Source organism: Pelobates fuscus, chromosome 6 (genome assembly GCF_036172605.1).
Source record: "Pelobates fuscus isolate aPelFus1 chromosome 6, aPelFus1.pri, whole genome shotgun sequence".
NCBI classification, from domain to species: Eukaryota; Metazoa; Chordata; class Amphibia; order Anura; family Pelobatidae; genus Pelobates; species Pelobates fuscus.
In genome coordinates this window covers 72597714-72618847 of record NC_086322.1, presented here as the reverse complement: position 1 = coordinate 72618847, position 21134 = coordinate 72597714, and the positions used below count along the sequence as shown (strand labels likewise).

Below are 21134 nucleotides of genomic sequence, written 5' to 3'. Positions count from 1 at the left end.
AGCTTGTCAGTCTACTCCTGAAACTGTGTGTCGTCCAGTTATTGGGATTGCGATGGGGATACTGCTGTATTACTTTACCTGCTGGAAACCTTGCCTATGGACTTAACATCACCTTGTTCCTGAGCCTCACTGGAATCTCTAGTGGAGAATAGCTGTGCAAGATCGGCTCTCCGCTACAAAGTCTATGTAAAAGATACCCATGTAGGTAGTAATACGTATAGGTACAGAGCTGGGTCAAACCAGAAGTTTCTAAATTCAGAATTTCTTGATGTAGCCTATATAGAAAGACCAAATAGCAAAACAAAAACTCAGATAGTGCAATATGTCGCATGAACCATAGTAGTTATAGTACAATAGCGATGGGTTACTCACATTTAGTAGAGCTATAGCGAGCTCCAGCGTGTAGAGCTATCAGTGGTATAGTTCCCACATATGGGATTTGATGTAGGTGTCCTCAATAGGAAAAGTGCCAGCCACCCAAAATTAAAAAGATAAAAATGCAAGCGCGACTATTGGGAAAGAGGTACCACAACTGGAGGTAGGTGCCGTGCATCAACTGCTGGAGTTGTGCTATATTTCTGTGATATGTAATGCTAATCTGTAGATTTAGCAGACAGCATATGGCACCATAATTAAATAAGTTATAGGTGTTGTGGCCAGGTGTTTTTTTGTCATGCCTATAAAATATCAGCTTGGAATATCTAGGAAGTATTGTTCTACCTGAACCCCAGCATTAACAAGTTGCACATCACATGCTGCTGACATTCACGCAGTTTGTCAGTGAAACTTTTAATTCCCTTTTTGAAATAAAATATAACCGTAAATATAACCGTAATATTTCACTAGACTTTTTAAGCCAAAATGTCAATATTCAAATCCGGGTTGCCTTGGCTACTGCGTGCACTGGAAGTGAGATTACTAGTACCTTCTACTTTGCTCCATGAACGCACCTCGATAGCCAACTGAAACAGCAGGCAGCATTAGAAGGGCATTAGTTAAAAGCTGTTATTGTTTAAATAACTTTATTACTTGGATAGTTATTTTAGTATGAAGGCAAATACATCACTAATGAAGAATGTTTAACCATATTCCTCTGTTAAAACTTTCACGTGTTTTTGATTTACCCAATCTCCATTCCAGTTTGGAAGCTTATATCTGCCACTGTGTGATATACCTGTCAGTTTATCTGTCAGTTTTATATATGTAAGTACAGTATATGAAATGTGTCTGTGTGTATAAAATGTGGCAGAGTGTGTTCACTGTTAAATGAATACAGTTCTTAAAGGAACACTCGAAGCAAAATACCACTTCATTTAGATGGCATACTTACCTCAAGAGGTTTAACCCCAAAGTTGCCTCCAACGCTGATCTCAGCTCACCCCAGACGGCATCCGGCTTCTGAAATTTCAGTTCAGCCAGGCCGGGGCACCACGGATTGACTGAGCGCGGTCAGCTGACACTCTTAGCCAGTCAGTGACTTCCCATTCTGAAAACTGGCTTAGAAAGAAAAATACCATTCACCTGGCGGCACTCTGAGTTTCCTTAAATGTAAATTGCAGAAAATGCATGCCCCCTGGGGGGAGCTGAGATTGGCGCTGGAGGCAACTTTGGGATTAAATTGTTTGAGAACGGTTTAATCTCTTGAGGTAAAAGTGCGCCGGGGGCCTCCTGGTACCATAACAACTTCATGTATATGAAATTGTTATGGTCCCTTAAGGTCACTTAACTGTCCCTTTAATGTCTTGCCTTGAATGACCCGAGTATATAGTCAAAACATTTGAGAACGGTTCAACAACTTACCTGGGGTGAACCAGGTGTCTGTTCCAGCCTTATTTGGAGCCAGAATCTCCTGCAACTAATTGTCTGAGAGAGGCAGCTAAGCACTCTCAGCCATAGAGCTAATTTATCCTAAGGCTTGGTTCAATGCAGAGAGCTTCTGACTGCACAAGAAGATGTTCACAGTGCTGTGAATTCCAGGTAAATTGTAAAACCATTAGCAAAATGGCTTGACTACTTAGCCTGGGAGAATGCCAGGGAACTTCAGGCACCATAATCACTAGACTTGTGCAAATGTTTGTTTTGAGTGGTTCATCCAAGTCAAATGCCTTTTAATCCACAACCAGACAAATCGATCATCCAGAATTTACCTATTGAATCTTATACATTGATAGGACTCCACGGGTAAATGCCAGGTGATTGATTTGTTTGGGTATGAATTAAAGTCTGGGCTGTAATGGTTAGGGTGCTTGGAGTGTTCCTCTAAGCTTCATTCAAAATTAAAACACAGGCAAGTTTTACTTGTTTGTTTGTTTTTTTAGCTTTTATTCAGTTTCTGCACGTTAACCAGATACTTGGCAGTCCTATAATTGGATGAATGTTGAAACAGTGTGTTCCACTTGACAGTTGTTTTTGCATTGATTTATTGGAAAATACACTATTTAGCAAGTTCTAGAATATCCAGTTATGAAAATAATACAATAATCATACGTACCACCTGCTACTGAGACTTATTTGGACCCATGCATGCTAATGCTTCCAAATGCATAACAGTTAATGGTTCAATAAAAACATTGCAGCTATCGCAAAACTGCCAGGATACCTAGGTTAAAAGGGAGAAAAAGGTGCATTTTTATTTTTGCAACCCCTTACATATTATTATTGAATAAAGAACATGTTTGCAGTAAACATTTAAGTGTGAATAAATTGGGTATATGTAAAAGCATAAGGGAAGTAACTTTAATTACATTTGGCATCTCATCTTTTGAAACCAAGAGTGTGTGGTGCTACTGTACAAGGTGATCTCACAAATGGACTCAAATTATGCCCTCAAATTAATGAATATTTTTGGATTGTTTTTTTATTGATTTAATATTTTTGGCTAAACTTTTTAACTTTTTCTTTCAAACTAATAAAATATATATATATATATATATATATATATATATATATATATATATATATATATATATATAAAACTGTAAAAACAATTAAATGCATCAAGTAGTTATGTGCGCCCTGTTGTGGCGCAAATCATTCTTACCCCCTTGAGTTTGTGGGAGTCTGGATAATAATTCACTTCATGCTGTGAGCCCTACTTCTGGGGGTGCTGAGACGTCCGACAGACCGGTGGTCGGTGGCCAAGGTCTATCAGGTCTAGCTGTGTGGCCAGTGCAAAGAGGTCGCTGGTGAGGTGCTGATGCCTCAGTGCGAATTTAATCTGCCTGTGGGCAGTATTGGTGCCCTGAGCTGTCTATGGTTTTGGAGAGGGCCTTGTGACCGGCTCCAGATTACTTAACCCCTTAAGGACCAAACTTCTGGAATAAAAGGGAATCATGACGTGTCACACATGTCATGTGTCCTTAAGGGGTTAAAGCCCGTGGTGCGGGTGAACCTACACTGCGGAGGCCCAGAGGGACTTTTGTGTTATTTAAAATATACCTCAATAAAAACTTTGAATGAAAAAAAATGATATATATATATATATAAATCTAAATATGAAAATATTTTAAAAAATATTAAATAATTTTAAAGTTTATAAAAAAAATTAAAATCATTTAAAAAGCTTATTCAAATATCAAGACCTTTGTATTTTGCCTGTCGTTCACTGTAAATTACACCAGCCTCAATTTAATAAGCTTTCCGAATAATTTGATTCAGCTAGAAAAAAATTCCAATGAATTTATCAACAAAAATCCCCATAGACTTCAATGGCAAATTCTGTAGAAAACTCATTTGGGTGTTTTTCTAACAGTATTGAATCATTTGGAAAATGTATTAAATTAAGGCCATTGTTCTCTAAGACACGCAGCTAGACTTCAACATTTATGACTCAAAAATTTATATTCAGTGCTTTTCAAAAATGGCAGCAATTGACAGCTTTCTGTAGGATGGCAATAGCAGATTTATGGCACCATAACTACTACAGAGTCCTGCAGTGTTTATGGTGCTTAAAGTGTCCCTTTAACCCCTTAACCCCTTAAGGACCAAACTTCTGGAATAAAAGGGAATCATGACATGTCACACACGTCATGTATCCTTAAGGGGTTAAGGACACATGCCATGTGTGACATGTCATGATTCCCTTTTATTCCAGAAGTTTGGTCCTTAAGGGGTTAATGTTTATTTTTTTGGACAGAAAAAACACTGTGGCCTTGATTTCATATTGTGCATATGAAATGATTTAATATATTGTATACATTTTTTAAATGATTTATTGTTATAACTATTATAAAGCTTATGCAACAATGTTAAAGGTTTACTATAGTGTCAGGAAAACAAACATGTTTTCCTGACACTATAGCATCCTTAGGACCCCCACCCTCAGGGCTCCCCTCCCTTGGCGCTCCTCCCCCGCCAACGTCAGCTCCCGAGTGGAGCTGGATGTGCATGTGCGGCAAGTGCCGTGTGCGCATTCAAACAGTCGATAGGAAAGCATTCACTATTTAGGGTGACACTTAGAGTGAGGGGGGTAGGTAGGTCTTTATTAAAAAAAATATATATTATAATTTAGGGCCCCCAGCCGCCACTCATGGGGGCTGGGGGGAGGACAATAGGTCATCCCTCATTTTCATTTAGGGTCCCCATCCGCCACTCAGGGGTGGAGGCCGGGGGGTGGGGTACAGACTGCTTACTTTTTACTAGACATGCCCCTACTCACGCTATAGCGAATAGGGGCAGAATTTACTAATACTAAGTAATTTTACCTTAGTATTAGTAAAGTTGGCTGAAAGACCAATTTAGGTCTTTCAGCCTTTTGGTAGATAGCTCCCTGATAAAAATGATCAAATAGAGGGGCGAGGCCTTACTTCTATGTTAGAGAGAAGTGCTTTGAGAGGGTTCCTCGCTTATCTTCCAATGTTATTGGATTACTTGCTTATTGACATTCTCATTTCAAAATTGGTGAATCTCCAAATTGACTATTCTTCCTTGGAGCAGTTGATAACCATACTTCTCACCGTACTAACGGAATCCTCCGCTTGACACAGCGTGGCCTAGTCAGCGCATCAGATGGGAGAGTCAGCTGATCTCCTGGCCTGGAGCAACTGTGTTCTGCCCCTGGAGGGTATAGGCTGATCTTGGTTCTGGGACTGGGTCTCCTGCTGACACCTTGTCACTCATCTCTATTTCTCCAACAAGAGTCAATGTAGAGCAATTGTTTTATTTTAATCAATATTGTTTTTCTCCTTTGTTTACTGCTTTCCCTGCTGTATCTTATGACATTATGTCTGCCTCTTTTTAATCCTTTGGGCATTGTTCACCAACAGACTATCACAGGGAACTCCTGGGTGGATTCTTATTCTGAGTGCTCGATTGAACATGCCTCTCCCTTTATAATATAAAATATCATGCAGACAACTAATCATCTATACAACGCAATATTCACTGTTCAGTGTAAATATTTATGCACTTCCACCTCTCTATTACAATGTGCAGGTGCCTAGTTATGGGTACTATGTATTATATTGATCTATGTTTTGTAACATAAGTATGCAAATACTTAACTTGTGACTGTATCAATGCACAAAAAAAAAAAAAAGGTCAAATATCTTAGTTCTAGGTTGTTTGTAAATACCCTGAAGGCATTACTAGTAGTATAGGTGTCAGGGTACCTGAGGCCTCTACCTCTAAGGGAGGGAGAGACTTGGTGGTTTATCCATCCAGGCGAGCTGTTTCCTCCGTTCCTCGCGGTTCATCCGGCCACTTAAACACCGGCCGCGAGGAATCCACATCCTTTTCTAGCAGGACGCTCAATACGTGACGTCATGACGCTATCACGAGCGACCTGTCACTCAAGTGTCCGATATCCAATCGGCACTTATTAGAGGCGTGTTTACCATCCGGAGCCAGGGTATTTAAGCTTGCTTCTCTCTTCAGCTCATTGCCCTGTCGTGGTTCTAGCTTGTCTAGTCACTCAGTGCTCTGGTATTCTAGTTTGCTCTATTTGGTTTTGACTCGGCTTGTTGTACTACCCTGCTTCTCTGTTATCCCTTGACCCGGCTTGTCTCTCGCTTATCTGTCTTCTCGTTCCCTCGACCTCGGCTTGTCTCTGACTATTCTCTATTACTCTCGGTACGTTAGTCCGGCCATTCTAAGGACCGGTATACGTACCTTTCCACTCTTTGTACCCTGCGTGTTGGATCCCTGTCCCGATCCTGACATTACGACAGGGCCAATGGATCCTGCAGGTACAAACAGTCAGCTTGGTTCTTCTGATCCCAGGTTTGACGCCATGGAGCATAGGATGGATCAGATGGCTCTAGCACTACAGGCACTTTTGTCTCGTGCTAGTAACCCACCTGAGGAGACACGTACTCCTTCTATTTCTCCTGCAGTCTCAGGTCTAGAGGTAGCCACTGTAGGTGCTTCTTCCCGTATTACCCCACCAGTACGTTATGGCGGGTCACCGGAGAAGTGCCGTGGTTTTCTGAACCAGATTAGCATCCATTTCGAATTACAACCCCGCTCTTATCCTACAGATAGAGCGAAGGTTGGATTTGTTATTACTTTACTCATTGAGAAAGCTCTGAGATGGGCCAATCCTTTATGGGAGAATGATAATCCACTAGTCTATAATTATAATGCCTTTGTAGCTGCGTTTAGAAGAACTTTTGACCCTCCTGGTAGAAAGGTCAATGCAGCTAGATTACTGTTGCGCCTTAGACAGGACAATCGAACACTTGTGGACTACGCACTAGAGTTCAGGTCCTTGGCGGCAGAAGTTAAGTGGAACGAACAGGCTTATATAGATGTGTTTCTGAATGGGTTATCAGATGTAATTCTTGACGAAGTCGCTACTAGAGAACTCCCTGAGAATTTGGAGGATTTAATTTCTTTTATATCTCGTATTGATGAACGCATAAGAGAGAGGCAGAACACTCGAGATAGGACCCGTAGACCCTCCTTTAAACTAGCGCCTACCTTTCAAAATTCTGAGTTCGAGGACTTACGTATTTCTGAACCTATGCAGATAGGCAGTACTCATCTCACAGAGAGAGAGAGACAGTACAGAAGAAGGGAGGGTTTATGTATGTATTGTGGAGTCAGAGGACATTTACGCCTAAATTGTCCTAATCGTTCGGGAAACGCTCGCACCTAAGTTTCTCTAGAGGACAGGCCTTGGGTGTTTCTACTTTGTCCTCTATTCACAATTACAAAGAGTTCAGGCTTCTATTACCCGTTTCTTTGAGGTGGGAGAAGGGAGTAGTAAAGACTATGGCACTAATCGATTCTGGAGCTGCTGAGAGCTTTATAGATCAGGGTTTTGTTGCCAAGCATGCTATCCCATCCCAGTTAAAAGAGACACCACTGGCTGTTGAGGCCATCGATGGTAGACCGTTACTTGAGCCTGTTATTTTCCATGAGACCATGCCGATTAACTTAACTGTTGGCATCCTACATAAAGAGGATATATCCTTAATGCTCATTTCTTCTCCGTCTATTCCCATAGTCCTGGGGTACTCCTGGTTGAGGAGACACAACCCTATTATTAATTGGGAGTCAGGGGAGATAGTTTCGTGGGGAGAGAATTGTCAAGAAAAATGCTTGCGGAAGGTCTTACCTCTCGGATTAACTAATACATCGACTACCTCTGACAATCCTACAGAGACACAAATTCCGCCTCAGTATCTAGATTTAAAGGCAGTATTTGACAAAAAGAAAGCCGATACCTTACCCCCACACAGGTCCTTTGATTGCAAAATTAACCTACTCCCTGGTACCATGCCTCCCAGAGGTCATGTATACCCATTATCTACAAAAGAGAACTCAGTTCTAGAGGAGTATATTCACGAGAATTTAGACAAGGGATTCATCAGGAGGTCCTCCTCCCCTGCCGGGGCTGGATTTTTTTTTGTTAAAAAGAAAGATGGTTCTTTGAGACCTTGTATTGATTATCGAGGCTTGAATAAGATAACCATTAAAAATGCCTACCCGATTCCCTTGATCACCGAACTCTTCGATCGTTTGAAGGGCTCTACAATTTTCACCAAGTTAGACCTCAGAGGGGCATATAACTTGGTGAGAATCCAGCAGGGACATGAGTGGATGACGGCATTCAATACTCGATATGGTCACTATGAATATACTGTTATGCCTTTTGGGTTATGCAATGCGCCAGCTGTATTCCAGGATCTGATAAATGAGGTTCTTAGGGAATTTCAGCAAGATTGCGTCATTGTATACCTAGATGATATACTCATTCATTCTAGTGAGATTGAGACTCATCACAAGCAAGTCAGGAGGGTTTTGCACAAGCTTCTCCAGCATGGCTTGTACTGCAAGTTAGAGAAATGTAGCTTTGATCAAACCCAGGTAACCTTTCTCGGCTATGTGATCTCTGGGGAGGGATTTAAGATGGATCCGGATAAGCTCCAATCCATTCTAGAGTGGCCTTTACCCAAAGGTCTTAAAGCCATACAGAGATTTATTGGTTTTTCTAATTATTACAGGCGCTTTATTAAGGGCTATTCTTCCATTATCGTACCTATCACTAATATGACCAAACAGGGGGCTGATACTAAGAATTGGACTACTGAAGCTCTCCTTGCGTTCAAAACTCTCAAGGAGCTTTTCGCTTCCGCTCCAATTTTAGTTCACCCCGACACTTCTCTGCCTTTTCTACTTGAGGTAGACGCATCAGAGACTGGTTTAGGTGCTGTCCTATCTCAAAGGCTGGGGGTTGATAAACCATTACATCCATGTGGATTTTTCTCTAAAAAATTGACCGGTACTGAAAGCAGATATGACATTGGTGACAGAGAATTACTAGCGGTTATCAAGGCTTTGAAGGAGTGGAGACATTTATTGGAAGGTACATTACATCCTGTTACCATTCTTACTGACCACAAAAATTTGTCTTATATCGGAGAGGCTAAGCGGTTGTCCTCCAGGCAGGCTCGTTGGTCATTGTTTCTTACCCATTTCAATTACGTTCTGACTTACAGACCTGGGTCAAAGAATTCTAAAGCCGATGCGCTATCTCGCCAATATGAGCCCTCTGCTTCAGTTGAACCACTCATGTCCTCCATTGTACCCAAATGCAATATTATTGCTAATACCAGTCTCAAAATTCATTCTCCGCTACTTGACCAGATCTTGAAGTCACAACATCTAGCTCCCGGAAACACTCCTGAGGGAAGAAACTTTGTTCCTCCTGAACTTCAACTGGAGCTCTTACAATGTTTTCACGAAAGTAAAATAGCTGGTCATCCTGGTATTCGCAAGACATACTCTTTGATATCCAAGGATTTCTGGTGGCCTTCACTTCGAAAAGATATTGAGGAGTTCGTCGCAGCTTGTGAGACGTGTGCCAAGACTAAACTACCTCATGCATCTCCATGTGGCCTGTTACACCCCTTGGACATTCCTGAGAAACCTTGGTCCTGTTTGTCCATAGACTTTATCGTTGATTTGCCTGCTTCCAAGAGACAGACTGTTATTCTCACGGTAGTGGATAGATTTACTAAGATGGCCCATTTCGTGCCATTACCTAAACTTCCGACTTCTCCTGAATTGGCGGAGATTTTTGCAAGAGAGGTTTTTCGCCTACATGGGATTCCTTCGGAGATTGTTTCTGATAGAGGCTCTCAATTTGTCTCACGTTTCTGGAGATCCTTTTGTTCTCAAATGGGCATCAAATTGAACTTCTCCTCGGCCTATCACCCTCAGTCTAACGGAGCTGCTGAACGTACCAATCAAAAGATCGAACAGTATCTGCGTTGCTTTGTTTCCGAACACCAGGACGATTGGGTCGGTCTGATTCCTTGGGCGGAGTTCGCACACAATAACCTTGTTTGCGATTCAACTCGCTCTAGCCCTTTCTTCATGAACTATGGCTTTCATCCTTCGATTTTTCCTTCGGTTTCCTCTTCTCAGGGGATACCGTCGGTTGATGATCATGTCGCCAACCTGAAGAAATTATGGGACCAGACTCGGCAAATTCTGTTACATAGTTCCTCGTTGTTCAAGAAACACGCTGACAAGCATAGAAAAGCGGCTCCTGTTTTTGTTCCTGGGGATAGGGTATGGTTAAGTACTAAGAATATTCGACTAAAAGTTCCATCTATGAAATTTGCTCCTCGCTACATAGGCCCTTACAGGGTTCTCACTCGTATCAATCCGGTTGCGTATCGCCTTGCTCTGCCACCTGCCTTACGCATTCCTAACTCTTTTCATGTCTCCTTGTTGAAACCCCTTATTTGCAACAAATTCTCCTCTAAGGTCTCCTCGCCTCGTCCTGTGCAGGTGGAGGGTCGGGAGGAGTACGAGGTAAGCTCCATCGTTGATTCCAGAATTTCAAGGGGAAAATTGCAATATCTGGTCAACTGGAGGGGATATGGTCCTGAGGAGAGGAGTTGGGTACCTCAGGAGGACGTTCATGCTTCTCGCCTTCGCAGAGCATTTCACCTCCGCTTCCCATCTCGCCCCGGTTCCTTCCGCCCGGTGGGCGTATCTGAGAGGGGGGGTACTGTCAGGGTACCTGAGGCCTCTACCTCTAAGGGAGGGAGAGACTTGGTGGTTTATCCATCCAGGCGAGCTGTTTCCTCCGTTCCTCGCGGTTCATCCGGCCACTTAAACACCGGCCGCGAGGAATCCACATCCTTTTCTAGCAGGACGCTCAATACGTGACGTCATGACGCTATCACGAGCGACCTGTCACTCAAGTGTCCGATATCCAATCGGCACTTATTAGAGGCGTGTTTACCATCCGGAGCCAGGGTATTTAAGCTTGCTTCTCTCTTCAGCTCATTGCCCTGTCGTGGTTCTAGCTTGTCTAGTCACTCAGTGCTCTGGTATTCTAGTTTGCTCTATTTGGTTTTGACTCGGCTTGTTGTACTACCCTGCTTCTCTGTTATCCCTTGACCCGGCTTGTCTCTCGCTTATCTGTCTTCTCGTTCCCTCGACCTCGGCTTGTCTCTGACTATTCTCTATTACTCTCGGTACGTTAGTCCGGCCATTCTAAGGACCGGTATACGTACCTTTCCACTCTTTGTACCCTGCGTGTTGGATCCCTGTCCCGATCCTGACAATAGGTTACTAAAAATGTCAACAGAATGTAAAAAATTGTCTGCATTTGCGCATAATGCCCACATACAGTAAATACAATTAAATCATCAAAATTAAACAAACCAAACACTGACATGACACAAAGTAGCCCACAACTAGTGATTTTCAAAATAAATCCAAATTTTAGAATAAATTAATTTAATTATTTAATTAGGATTATAATTTTACCTGTGGCTGTCTACAGGACATCTCAGGCTGTGGGGATATGTATGGGGTGAAAATATTAAAATAATATTTTCATTCAAATTATCAAAAATTTATTTAATAATTTTTATTATATCAAATTTATATTGAGAATTACACACTATATTTAATTCTCTTAGATCCTAGAGAACGCTCATTTGAGGATTTTTACTCCACACAGTAAATCACAATTTTTTATAAAATTATAATTTATTGTGACAATAATAAGAAAATACTAATAATATGTAACATGCGTGATAATAATCAGTGAATATTTAGGTATAACAAATGGCAATGTTTAAACAAATAAACTAAAAAGTAACCAGTTGTCAAAACTTAACAAAATTTATGATAGGGTGCTTCACTTAGAAACCAACTTCACACAGAACCCTAGAACTCACAGCGCAGCGAGAAGCAATAAAACCTTGGCTAACAGTAACCCTTTCAATGCTGGCTAGAATCCTCCTAGGCATATAATATCCTATTCTGTTGCAATTTTCAAAGCAATGTTCATACCAGATCATTAACCATTCCTGGAACCATCCAATAAGAATAATCTACCGGATTTTACTTTAGCCGAATTTTAATTTCCCTACATAAGATGCACTATCTTATTTCAGAGCAAATCAATACATCTGGATAAATGTGACATGCTAACAGTGACAAATATATCATTAATATATCGTTATCTTGATTCCACCTGCAGAATGGAAGTTTTATACCCATACATTCTTTAGTTAACTAAGATTTCTAATTGTTAAATCTGGCTGATTTATCCAGGCATATATTCCTGCTATGTAAAATTTCAATTAATTTTACATAGTTATGTTGTAGATGTTCTTATCAGATGAGCAGATAGTCCCAGGAAATTGAATGCAAGTATGATTAATGTATATAGGATTGTATGTAATAGAAAAGTGGTGTTGGTTAGAAAGTTATAGGTGTCCAGGAAATTGTTTCTTAAGTTGTTTCAAGAGAGTTTGAATGTGTTCAAAGAGTAAATGTCTTTGAATGCCAGATTTGAGTGTCAGTCCCAGAGTGTCTCCTCAATGTGTGTCCTGAATCTGAGTGTCCAAATTTCCCTTTGTTCTTACTTTTTAAAGGGCCAAACTCTCTGCACGTCATTAGTTGATCAGACGGATAGGGAACTGGAGGTGTGTCTACCTTATCTAGAATTATCTAGTTTTTGGTCAGTAGATGGCGCAATTACATCACCAAAATTTCTTGTCCTGGAAAGAGTTAACTTAATTTGATGATTTCTACGTCATTCCTTTATCTATTTTATGACTGCATAACTCAAATTTGCTGTCAGCTTCAAAGGATTTACCCTAGACAGAGCGTCGGGCATATACCTTAAACCACTTAAGGACCAAACTTCTGGAATAAAAGGGAATCATGACATGTCACACATGTCATGTGTCCTTAAGGGGTTAAATCTAACTTTTTGACATGTCTAAACTTTCCTTTACCTCTTCCTTACAATGGAACTTTGTCTTAGCACAAAATGTCTGCCGATATAAATATACTGACAAGGCCGTGTGTCATTCTGCATCCTTTCATTCTAAAAACACCTGCGCATCATTTTACAGACACTGCTGTTTTTGTGCTTCCATCATTCCTGTGTACATGCACACTTAGATTTTGTGTATGCAGTAATGTCACAGCATTGTCTGCAGGGACCATAACTATATAAACATTCCCCTGTTGTGGTTTCCTTGTGATCCCAATAGTTTATTTTTTATCTTTATGTATTTTCTGGTATGTGTGTCTTGTTCTTGACCTTGCCTTCTGATATCCATGACTTGACTGGTTTATCGACTCAGTCTACTTCTTTACTATTTTGACCTTGAGTTGTTATTTGACCGTTCTCTTTGTCATGTTGTCTTCTCTAGACATAGCATGATCTCTGGCCACTGTAGAGAACTGTAATATGCATCTATCTATTATACCATGTCTCTGGATAGTACTTGTTCAACCTCTTCATGTTTGGTACTTACGATACCTGGACGGAGATAGGGCTACTTGTTGCCTTGCTTAATGTGTTAAGGGTTTACAAAAACATTTGGGGTCAACAGATTTGAGAATTGTCTTTTTTAATTTGTAAACGGTTTACATTATTAGTATTAAGGAAAATAACTGTGATCTGTGTGTCTGTTTTTGTAGGTATACCTTCTTGCTGTTAATCCTTTTTCTTGTTCCTGGGATTGTTATGTCAATAGCCTACGGATTAATATCACTCGAGTTATACAGAGGGATACGGTTTGAAGTCAACCAAAGAAAAGGTATAATTTGGCTGTGAAAATTAAAATGTAATTTAAGTAGTTTGATTAAACTTTAAGTGTCATTTACCAAATCATATAAGATAGTAAAAAGAAAATATAAAGTGTAATTTGGGTACAATTAAATTGGTTTGTAATGAGTGACTATATATAAACAGAATCAATTTTACTGGTGCTACTAGCTTTTTGGCATAATTACATGAAACAAATTAAATCAGCACTCAGACTCAATATAAAATGTTTGAATATAGTGGGCAGTAGCTCTTACCATGGCTTCTATGTTTACAAATTCCAAGAACCTGCAAATAAGTTTCACTGAAAGAAATATTGTATGGTACGATTGCTTCCTTTTTAAAAATATATTATATGAATAATGCATTAAAAATATAAAACATAAACAAAACACAGAAAGACATCTTGTTCTGTGTCTACAAATAGAGTAGTTGGATAACGTTGTGGTCCAGGCACTCAAGGATCAGGTTAAACAGCAGATTTATTTGGAAAATTGCAATATTTCGATCTCTAGGCAGAAATCCTTGCCCCGGCTCTGATGCTATAGACTGACTATGCCTCAACATCTACACCGTGCTCAGTGACTTATTTGCCGCGAGGCTAACTAACATTCTAGGCGGGCGGCGCTGGTGAGGGAGCACTGATTATTGAGCTGTCTCTGCTCAGCTCCCTCGCGTGCCGGAGAGGGATGCTGGGAGCCAGAATATGACGTCAGGCTAACAAGACATTTGCCTGGGCATTTGGGGGTGGCATTTTCTGCTGCCCCCTGGAAAGTGCCACCCAAGGCAAATGCCTTGTTTGCCTCGTGGCAAATAAGTCCCTGAGCATGGTGTAGATGTTGAGGCATAGTCAGTCTATAGCAGTGATGGCGAACCTATGGCACGCGTGCCACAGGTTGCACGCCGGGCCCTCTCTGTGGGCACGCGGCCATACCTTTGCCATCACTGCAGAGTAGGCGCCTGCCTGCCCAAAACGGCAGGCGCCTACTCTGCTTCCGTGTCGGCAGGACCGGAAGCAGGGGGGAGGGATCGAGGAAGCAGCTCTCCCGTCCTCCCGCGAGCTGTGTGGAGCGTTACCTCGCGTTACCATGGCAACGCTCCACACAGCATCGCGCGGGAGGACAGGAGAGCTGCAGGACCTGTCCTGTCCTGCATATCACCACCGGACCACCAGGGATGACTGTGTTCCCCCCCCTCCCCTTCACCAAAGGTAACAAGAAGGATAAGGGTGGTATATTGATTTTATAACCTACCCCCCTTACCCCCAGCACCCCTACTCCCAGCACCCCTACTCCCACTACCCCCAGCACCCCTACTCCTTCTACTCCCACTACCCCCAGCACCCTACTCCCACTACCCCCAGCACCCCTACTCCCAGCACCCCTACTCCCACTACCCCCAGCACCCCTACTCCTTCTACTCCCCCTACTCCCAGCACCCCTACTCCCCCTACCCCCAGCACCCCTACTCCCACTACCCCCAGAACCCCTACTCCTTCTACTCCCCCTTCCCTCAGCACCCCTACTCCCACTACCCCCAGCACCCCTACTCCCCCTACCCCCAGCACCCCTACTCCTTCTACTCCCCCTACTCCCAGCACCCCTACTCCCCCTACCCCCAGCACCCCTACTCCCACTACCCCCAGAACCCCTACTCCTTCTACTCCCCCTACCCTCAGCACCCCTACTCCCACTACCCCCAGCACCCCTACTCCCCCTACCCCCAGCACCCCTACTCCTTCTACTCCCACTACCCCCAGCACCCCTACTCCTTCTACTCCCAGCACTCCTACTCCCACTACCCCCAGCACTCCTACTCCCACTACCCCCAGTACCCCTACTACCACAGCACCCCTACTCCCAGCACCCCTACTCCCACTACCCCCAGCACCCCTACTCCCACTATCCCCAGCACCCCTACTCCCACTACCCCCAGCACCCCTACTCCCACTATCCCCAGCACCCCTACTCCCACTACCCCCAGCACCCCTACTCCTTCTACTCCCCCTACTCCCAGCACCCCTACTCCTTCTACTCCCACTACCCCCAGCACCCCTACTCCCACTACCCCAGCACCCCTACTCCCACTACCCCCAGCACCCCTACTCCTTCTACTCCCCCTACTCCCAGCACCCCTACTCCCACTACCCCCAGCACCCCTACTCCCACTACCCCAGCACCCCTACTCCCACTACCCCCAGCACCCCTACTCCTTCTACTCCCCCTACCCCCAGCACCCCTACTCCCCCTACCCCCAGCACCCCTACTCCTTCTACTCCCCCTACTCCCACTACCCCCAGCACCCCTACTCCCACTACCCACAGCACCCCTACTCCCAGCACCCACAGCACCCCTATCCCCCTATCCCCCTACACACAGCACCCCTATCCACAGCACCCCTACCCCCCTACACACAGGACCCCTACCCACAGCAGCCCTACCCACAGCACCCCTACCCCCCTACACACAGGACCCCTACCCACAGCAGCCCTACACACAGCACCCCTACCCCCCCCCCACACACAGCACCCCTACCCCCCCACACACACAGCACCCCTACCCCCCCCACACACACAGCACCCCTACCCCCCCACACTCACAGCACCCCTACCCCCCCACACTCACAGCACCCCTACCCCCCACACTCACAGCACCCTTTCCCCCAAACACACACAGCACCCTTTCCCCCAAACACACACAGCACCCTTTCCCCCAAACACAAACAGCACCCTACCCCCCCCCACACACACACAGCACCCTACCCCCCCACACACAGCACCCTACCCCCCCACACAAAGCACCCCACCCCCCCACACACTGCATTCCAACCCCCCACACACTGCACCCCAACCCCCCACACACTGCACCCCAACCCCCCACACACTGCACCCCAAACCCCACACACTGCACCCCAACCCCCCACACACTGCACCCCAACAACCCCACACACAGCACCCCACCCCCCCCACACAACATTACACACAGACACATACACTGCACCCCTCAATGCAGTATATGTGTGTGTGTTCAGCAGTCTTTATGTATTCAGCAGTGTGTGTGTGTGTGTGTGTGTATTCAGCAGACTGCGTGCGTGTATTCAGCAGACTGCGTACTCAGCAGTGTGCGTGTATTTAGCGGACTGTGTGTGTATTTAGCAGTCTGTCTGTGTCTCGGTGTGTGTATGTATTAAGCAGTTGGTGTGTGAATGTGTTCAGCAGTCTGTGTGTATGTATTGCATTTGTTGGAGATACTAATATAAGCTTAATTTATATCATTATTTTAAATTTTTATAATTTATCTCTCTGTTGTGTTCTTCTTTTAAAACAAAAGTTGTTAACTGTACGAGTAGTTTTTTTCTAAACGTAAACCTCAGTATTCAGTTTTAATTGCCATGTTGGCACTTTGAGGGAAAAAAGTTGGCATGTATTGAGGTTTGGGCACTCGGGCTCAAAAAGGTTCGCCATCACTGGTCTATAGCATCAGAGCCGGTGCAAGGATTTCTGCCGCCCCAGGCAAACATCCAGTTTGCTGCCCCCTCATTAAAGCAGATACAATGTCACAGAGGTTTATTCACTAAACTCTGAATTGCAGTGAGTTGAAAACCAAATTGCAAAGTTGAAGCAAAAACAGCTGATCTGTGACTTTGGCCTAAATTTTGCCATATGGTTTTCAGTTAGGCCTGCCTAATACACACATACTGCTTAATGCATACATCCATAAGCACACACTGCCTAATACCTACATCCATATACACATACTTCCTAATACATGCATCCATACACACATACTGCCTAATAGCTACATCCATACCCACATGCTGCCTAATACATGTATCCATACACACATACTGCTTAATGCGTATATATTTATACACACATACTGCTTAATGCGTACATCCATGCACACATACTGCTTAATGAGTATATTCATACACACATACTGCTTAATGAGTATATTCATACACACATACTGCTTAATGCGTATATTCATACACACATACTGCTTAATGCATACATCCATACACACATACTGCTTAATGCGTATATTCATACACACATACTGCTTAATACATACATCCATAAACACACATACTGCCTAATAGATACATCCATACACACATACTGCTTAATACATACATCCATAAACACACATACTGCCTAATAGATACATCCATACACACATACTGCCTACAAAATGCATCCATACACACATATTGCCTAATACATACATTGTACATTGAATACATAATGTATCACTGTGATAAATGATGTAGTCAATGCATTTGTTGACAGACGAGCCCACACACTTACTGACATACACATACTGGCTGGCAGACACACACAAACACACTCATACTCAGTCACTGACAGACACAAACACTCACTGACAGACACACATACACTCACTCACTAAAACACACACTCATTGACAGACACAGACACACACACTCACTGTCAGACACATACTCAGTCACTGACAGACACAAACACTCAGACACAAACACACTCACTGACAGTCAAACACTCGCACTTTCACTGACACATATACTTACACAATTTTATCTTTTTAGGCCTATCCAGCCTCCCTACCTCCCTGGTGTCCAGTGTAAGGGCTGCTCCTCCTGCCCGCTGTTTAGTATGCCAGGGCCGGAATTATGTCATATTCCAGCTTCCGGCATCACAGCGGGTGCACGAGGGAGGATTGAGAAGCTGCAAGAACAGCCTCCCTCGCCGGCCACTCTTGCCTGCCTGGAGACTGCCGGCATTAATCGGCAGAGCAGGCACCTGCCATCTGGGTAAGCAGGTTTCTGGTCTGCCATTCCTAAAGAGCACCGCATCGGCGGCACCCTAAGGTGACCAGATGGCCACCTCCTGGGCCCCCTGTGACAGGGCTTTTCTCTGCGCCCCCACCTTCGGGTGCCTGGAGGATCGGCCCGGCACTGGGGAGGGGGTGGCTCAAGAGCTGCTCGCCCAGCGCTGGAGCCCAAAGAGGAGCAGTCAACCAGGAAACATCCTTGTTGGTGCCCCCAGTCAGGGCCGCCACCAAATTTTGGGGCCCCTAACTCAGCTCAGGGGGCCCGCCTCCAAGCCCGCCCACAGGGTCCGCCTCAAAATCCCACCCACAGGAATACACACACAGACACAAACACACACACACACACACTGATACAAAAGGACACAGATACACACAGATACATACTAACAGACACACATACTGAAACAGACATACACGCATATAGGCATAAATATTGACACACACATACTGAGACTTTCCCACATATACAGACACACGGGCATACATAGTGACAGACACATACTGGCATACATACAGACACACATGCATGAAGACATACAGACACATACATACAAACTGACATACATACATACATACAGACATACGTACTTTCATACAGACATGCATACATGCATACAGACACTGACATCCATACACACAGACATACATTCATAATGGCATACATACAGACATATGTTCATACAGACAAACATACATGCATACTGACAGACATGCAGGCATATACTAAGTTTTGTCATGCCTAGGGCAGCACAAAACCAGGATACACCACTGCATACATACATTCATACAGACAGATATGCATACTGACATACATGCATACAGACAGACACTGACATCAATACACACATCTATACATACATTCATAATGACATGCAGATATACATACTGACAGACATACATGCATGCATACAGACATATACACACACACAGAGCTCATTTTTCAGCCATCCTCATGTTCTTACCTTTTCTTTGCAGGAGAGTGGCTGGGGCTGATGGGAGTCGGCACAACTCTCCCTCTTTATTGCCTGGCTGGCTCTCCTCCAGCACTTGTGCTACGGCTGCACTTTTTTTTTTAAAGGGGCCCAGTCGCACTATAACACAGCCACAGCGCTGACTGGGCCCCTGAAGATATAGAGCCCATCGGGTGGCCCTAAGTGCGTGGGCCACCCGATGGGCCCCATCAGCGTGCGGACCCCGGTGCAACTGCACCAGCAGCAATTCCCCCAGGGTTGCAACGGCCCTGTATAGCATATATCAGGAACCAGTGAAAAGAGGTTGTATATATCCAAACTGATTAATGTAAAATTCTTCAACTGTTTATTGTCATTATTATTTTTTTATGTTGTGTTTTCTTTCTTTTTTTTTTTTTTTTTTAATATTTGCCACAACAGAACGGGCCAACAGCACAAGCAGTAATCAGTTTGAAAACGGAGATGGTTGCTACTTACAGAAGACAAAAAGAAAGATGAAACTAGAAATGCAGCAGCTCTCTACCCACAGCCGAGCTAAGATTGAAAGAGTTCGGAGCAACAGCTCAGCGGCCAACTTGATGGCAAAAAAACGAGTGATCAGAATGCTTATTGTCATCGTTATCTTGTTTTTTATCTGCTGGACCCCAATATTCAGTGCCAATGCCTGGAGGGCATTCGACACAACTTCAGCAGACATCATCCTCTCCGGTGCACCTATATCTTTTATTCATTTGCTCTCGTACACTTCGGCCTGCGTGAACCCAATCATCTACTGTTTCATGAACAAGCGTTTTCGCTTGGGTTTCCTGGCTACGTTTGCTGGTTGCCCTAGACGAGGGGTGGAAAGCCGAGGAATGGGACCAGGGATTGCAGAAGATGAGGGCAGGACCACAGGTGCTTCACTTTCAAAGTACACGTACACCAACATCAGTATATCTGGTACAGCATCTGCCCCTACATGAATAAAACTTTTCATTGGAAAATAAAGGACCGACCATATATGTACACAACCATATGTTTTGTGAGATGGTGAGATGGATTGTCTTGAACTAAAATGTTTTTTGTTTTTTTTCCTCTCTCATCAAATAACATAACGGAACAAAATGGTATATAGTACCACCAGGATTGCTGCTACTGTGTTGCTCTTTTTGCCAAAGAATCGAGGGCAGTTTGATATATCAATTGCTTTATGACAATTCTATCCTCAAATAGCTGCATACACTCATTGATAACATAAACAACATACTTCATAAACAAGCCGTGTCATTGGTGAAGAAACAATAACTCACTTGATACAAGGATTGTGCTTATATTTATAGTCTGGCATCTGGCTGCATGGGATCATAGACTAAACACAAGCAAGGGCAGTACGGTTGCTCACTAAAGTGTAACATTATAAGGGTTTATTTTTAAAGGGAAATTATTATTAAAAATGTCTTTATCTTGTTTTCTTTTATTACTAAAAAAAATATATATATATTTATTTACATTTTATTCACCTAACTTGGATTTATGGAAAATTGATGAAGATGATTAATGAAGATAAATGCAAATTTAGACCAAAATATCCAAACTGGAAAAAATGTTGAATATTTTTGTTCCCCAGTTGGGTCAATTTAATTGACATTTCACCACAATTTCCAGTTTAGTTAATCAGCTCCAAACCAAGCGTGTTCAACTCAGTCTTCCAAGGTCGATAAGATGAGTACTATCGAGCTGGGGCATAAAGACCCCAGGGCATACTTGGAAACTATCAAAACGTTAAATGTACCTCTCTTGGCTAAATACTTTGATACTCTTCTTAGGAATTAC

The 21134-nt window shown here is 43.4% G+C and overlaps 1 protein-coding gene across 1 annotated transcript in view; it reads left to right on the top strand.

Moving 5' to 3' along the window:
- CCKAR (cholecystokinin A receptor) overlaps positions 1-20730 on the top strand; it is a 46418-nt gene extending 25688 nt beyond the window's left edge. Inside the window, exons 4-5 of the mRNA XM_063459905.1 lie at positions 13411-13529; positions 19743-20730. Coding sequence (XP_063315975.1) covers positions 13411-13529; positions 19743-20284 — 661 coding nt within the window. The 3' untranslated portion in view covers positions 20285-20730. The remainder of the gene's footprint in view (positions 1-13410; positions 13530-19742) is intronic.
- The last annotated feature ends 404 nt before the right edge of the window (positions 20731-21134 follow it).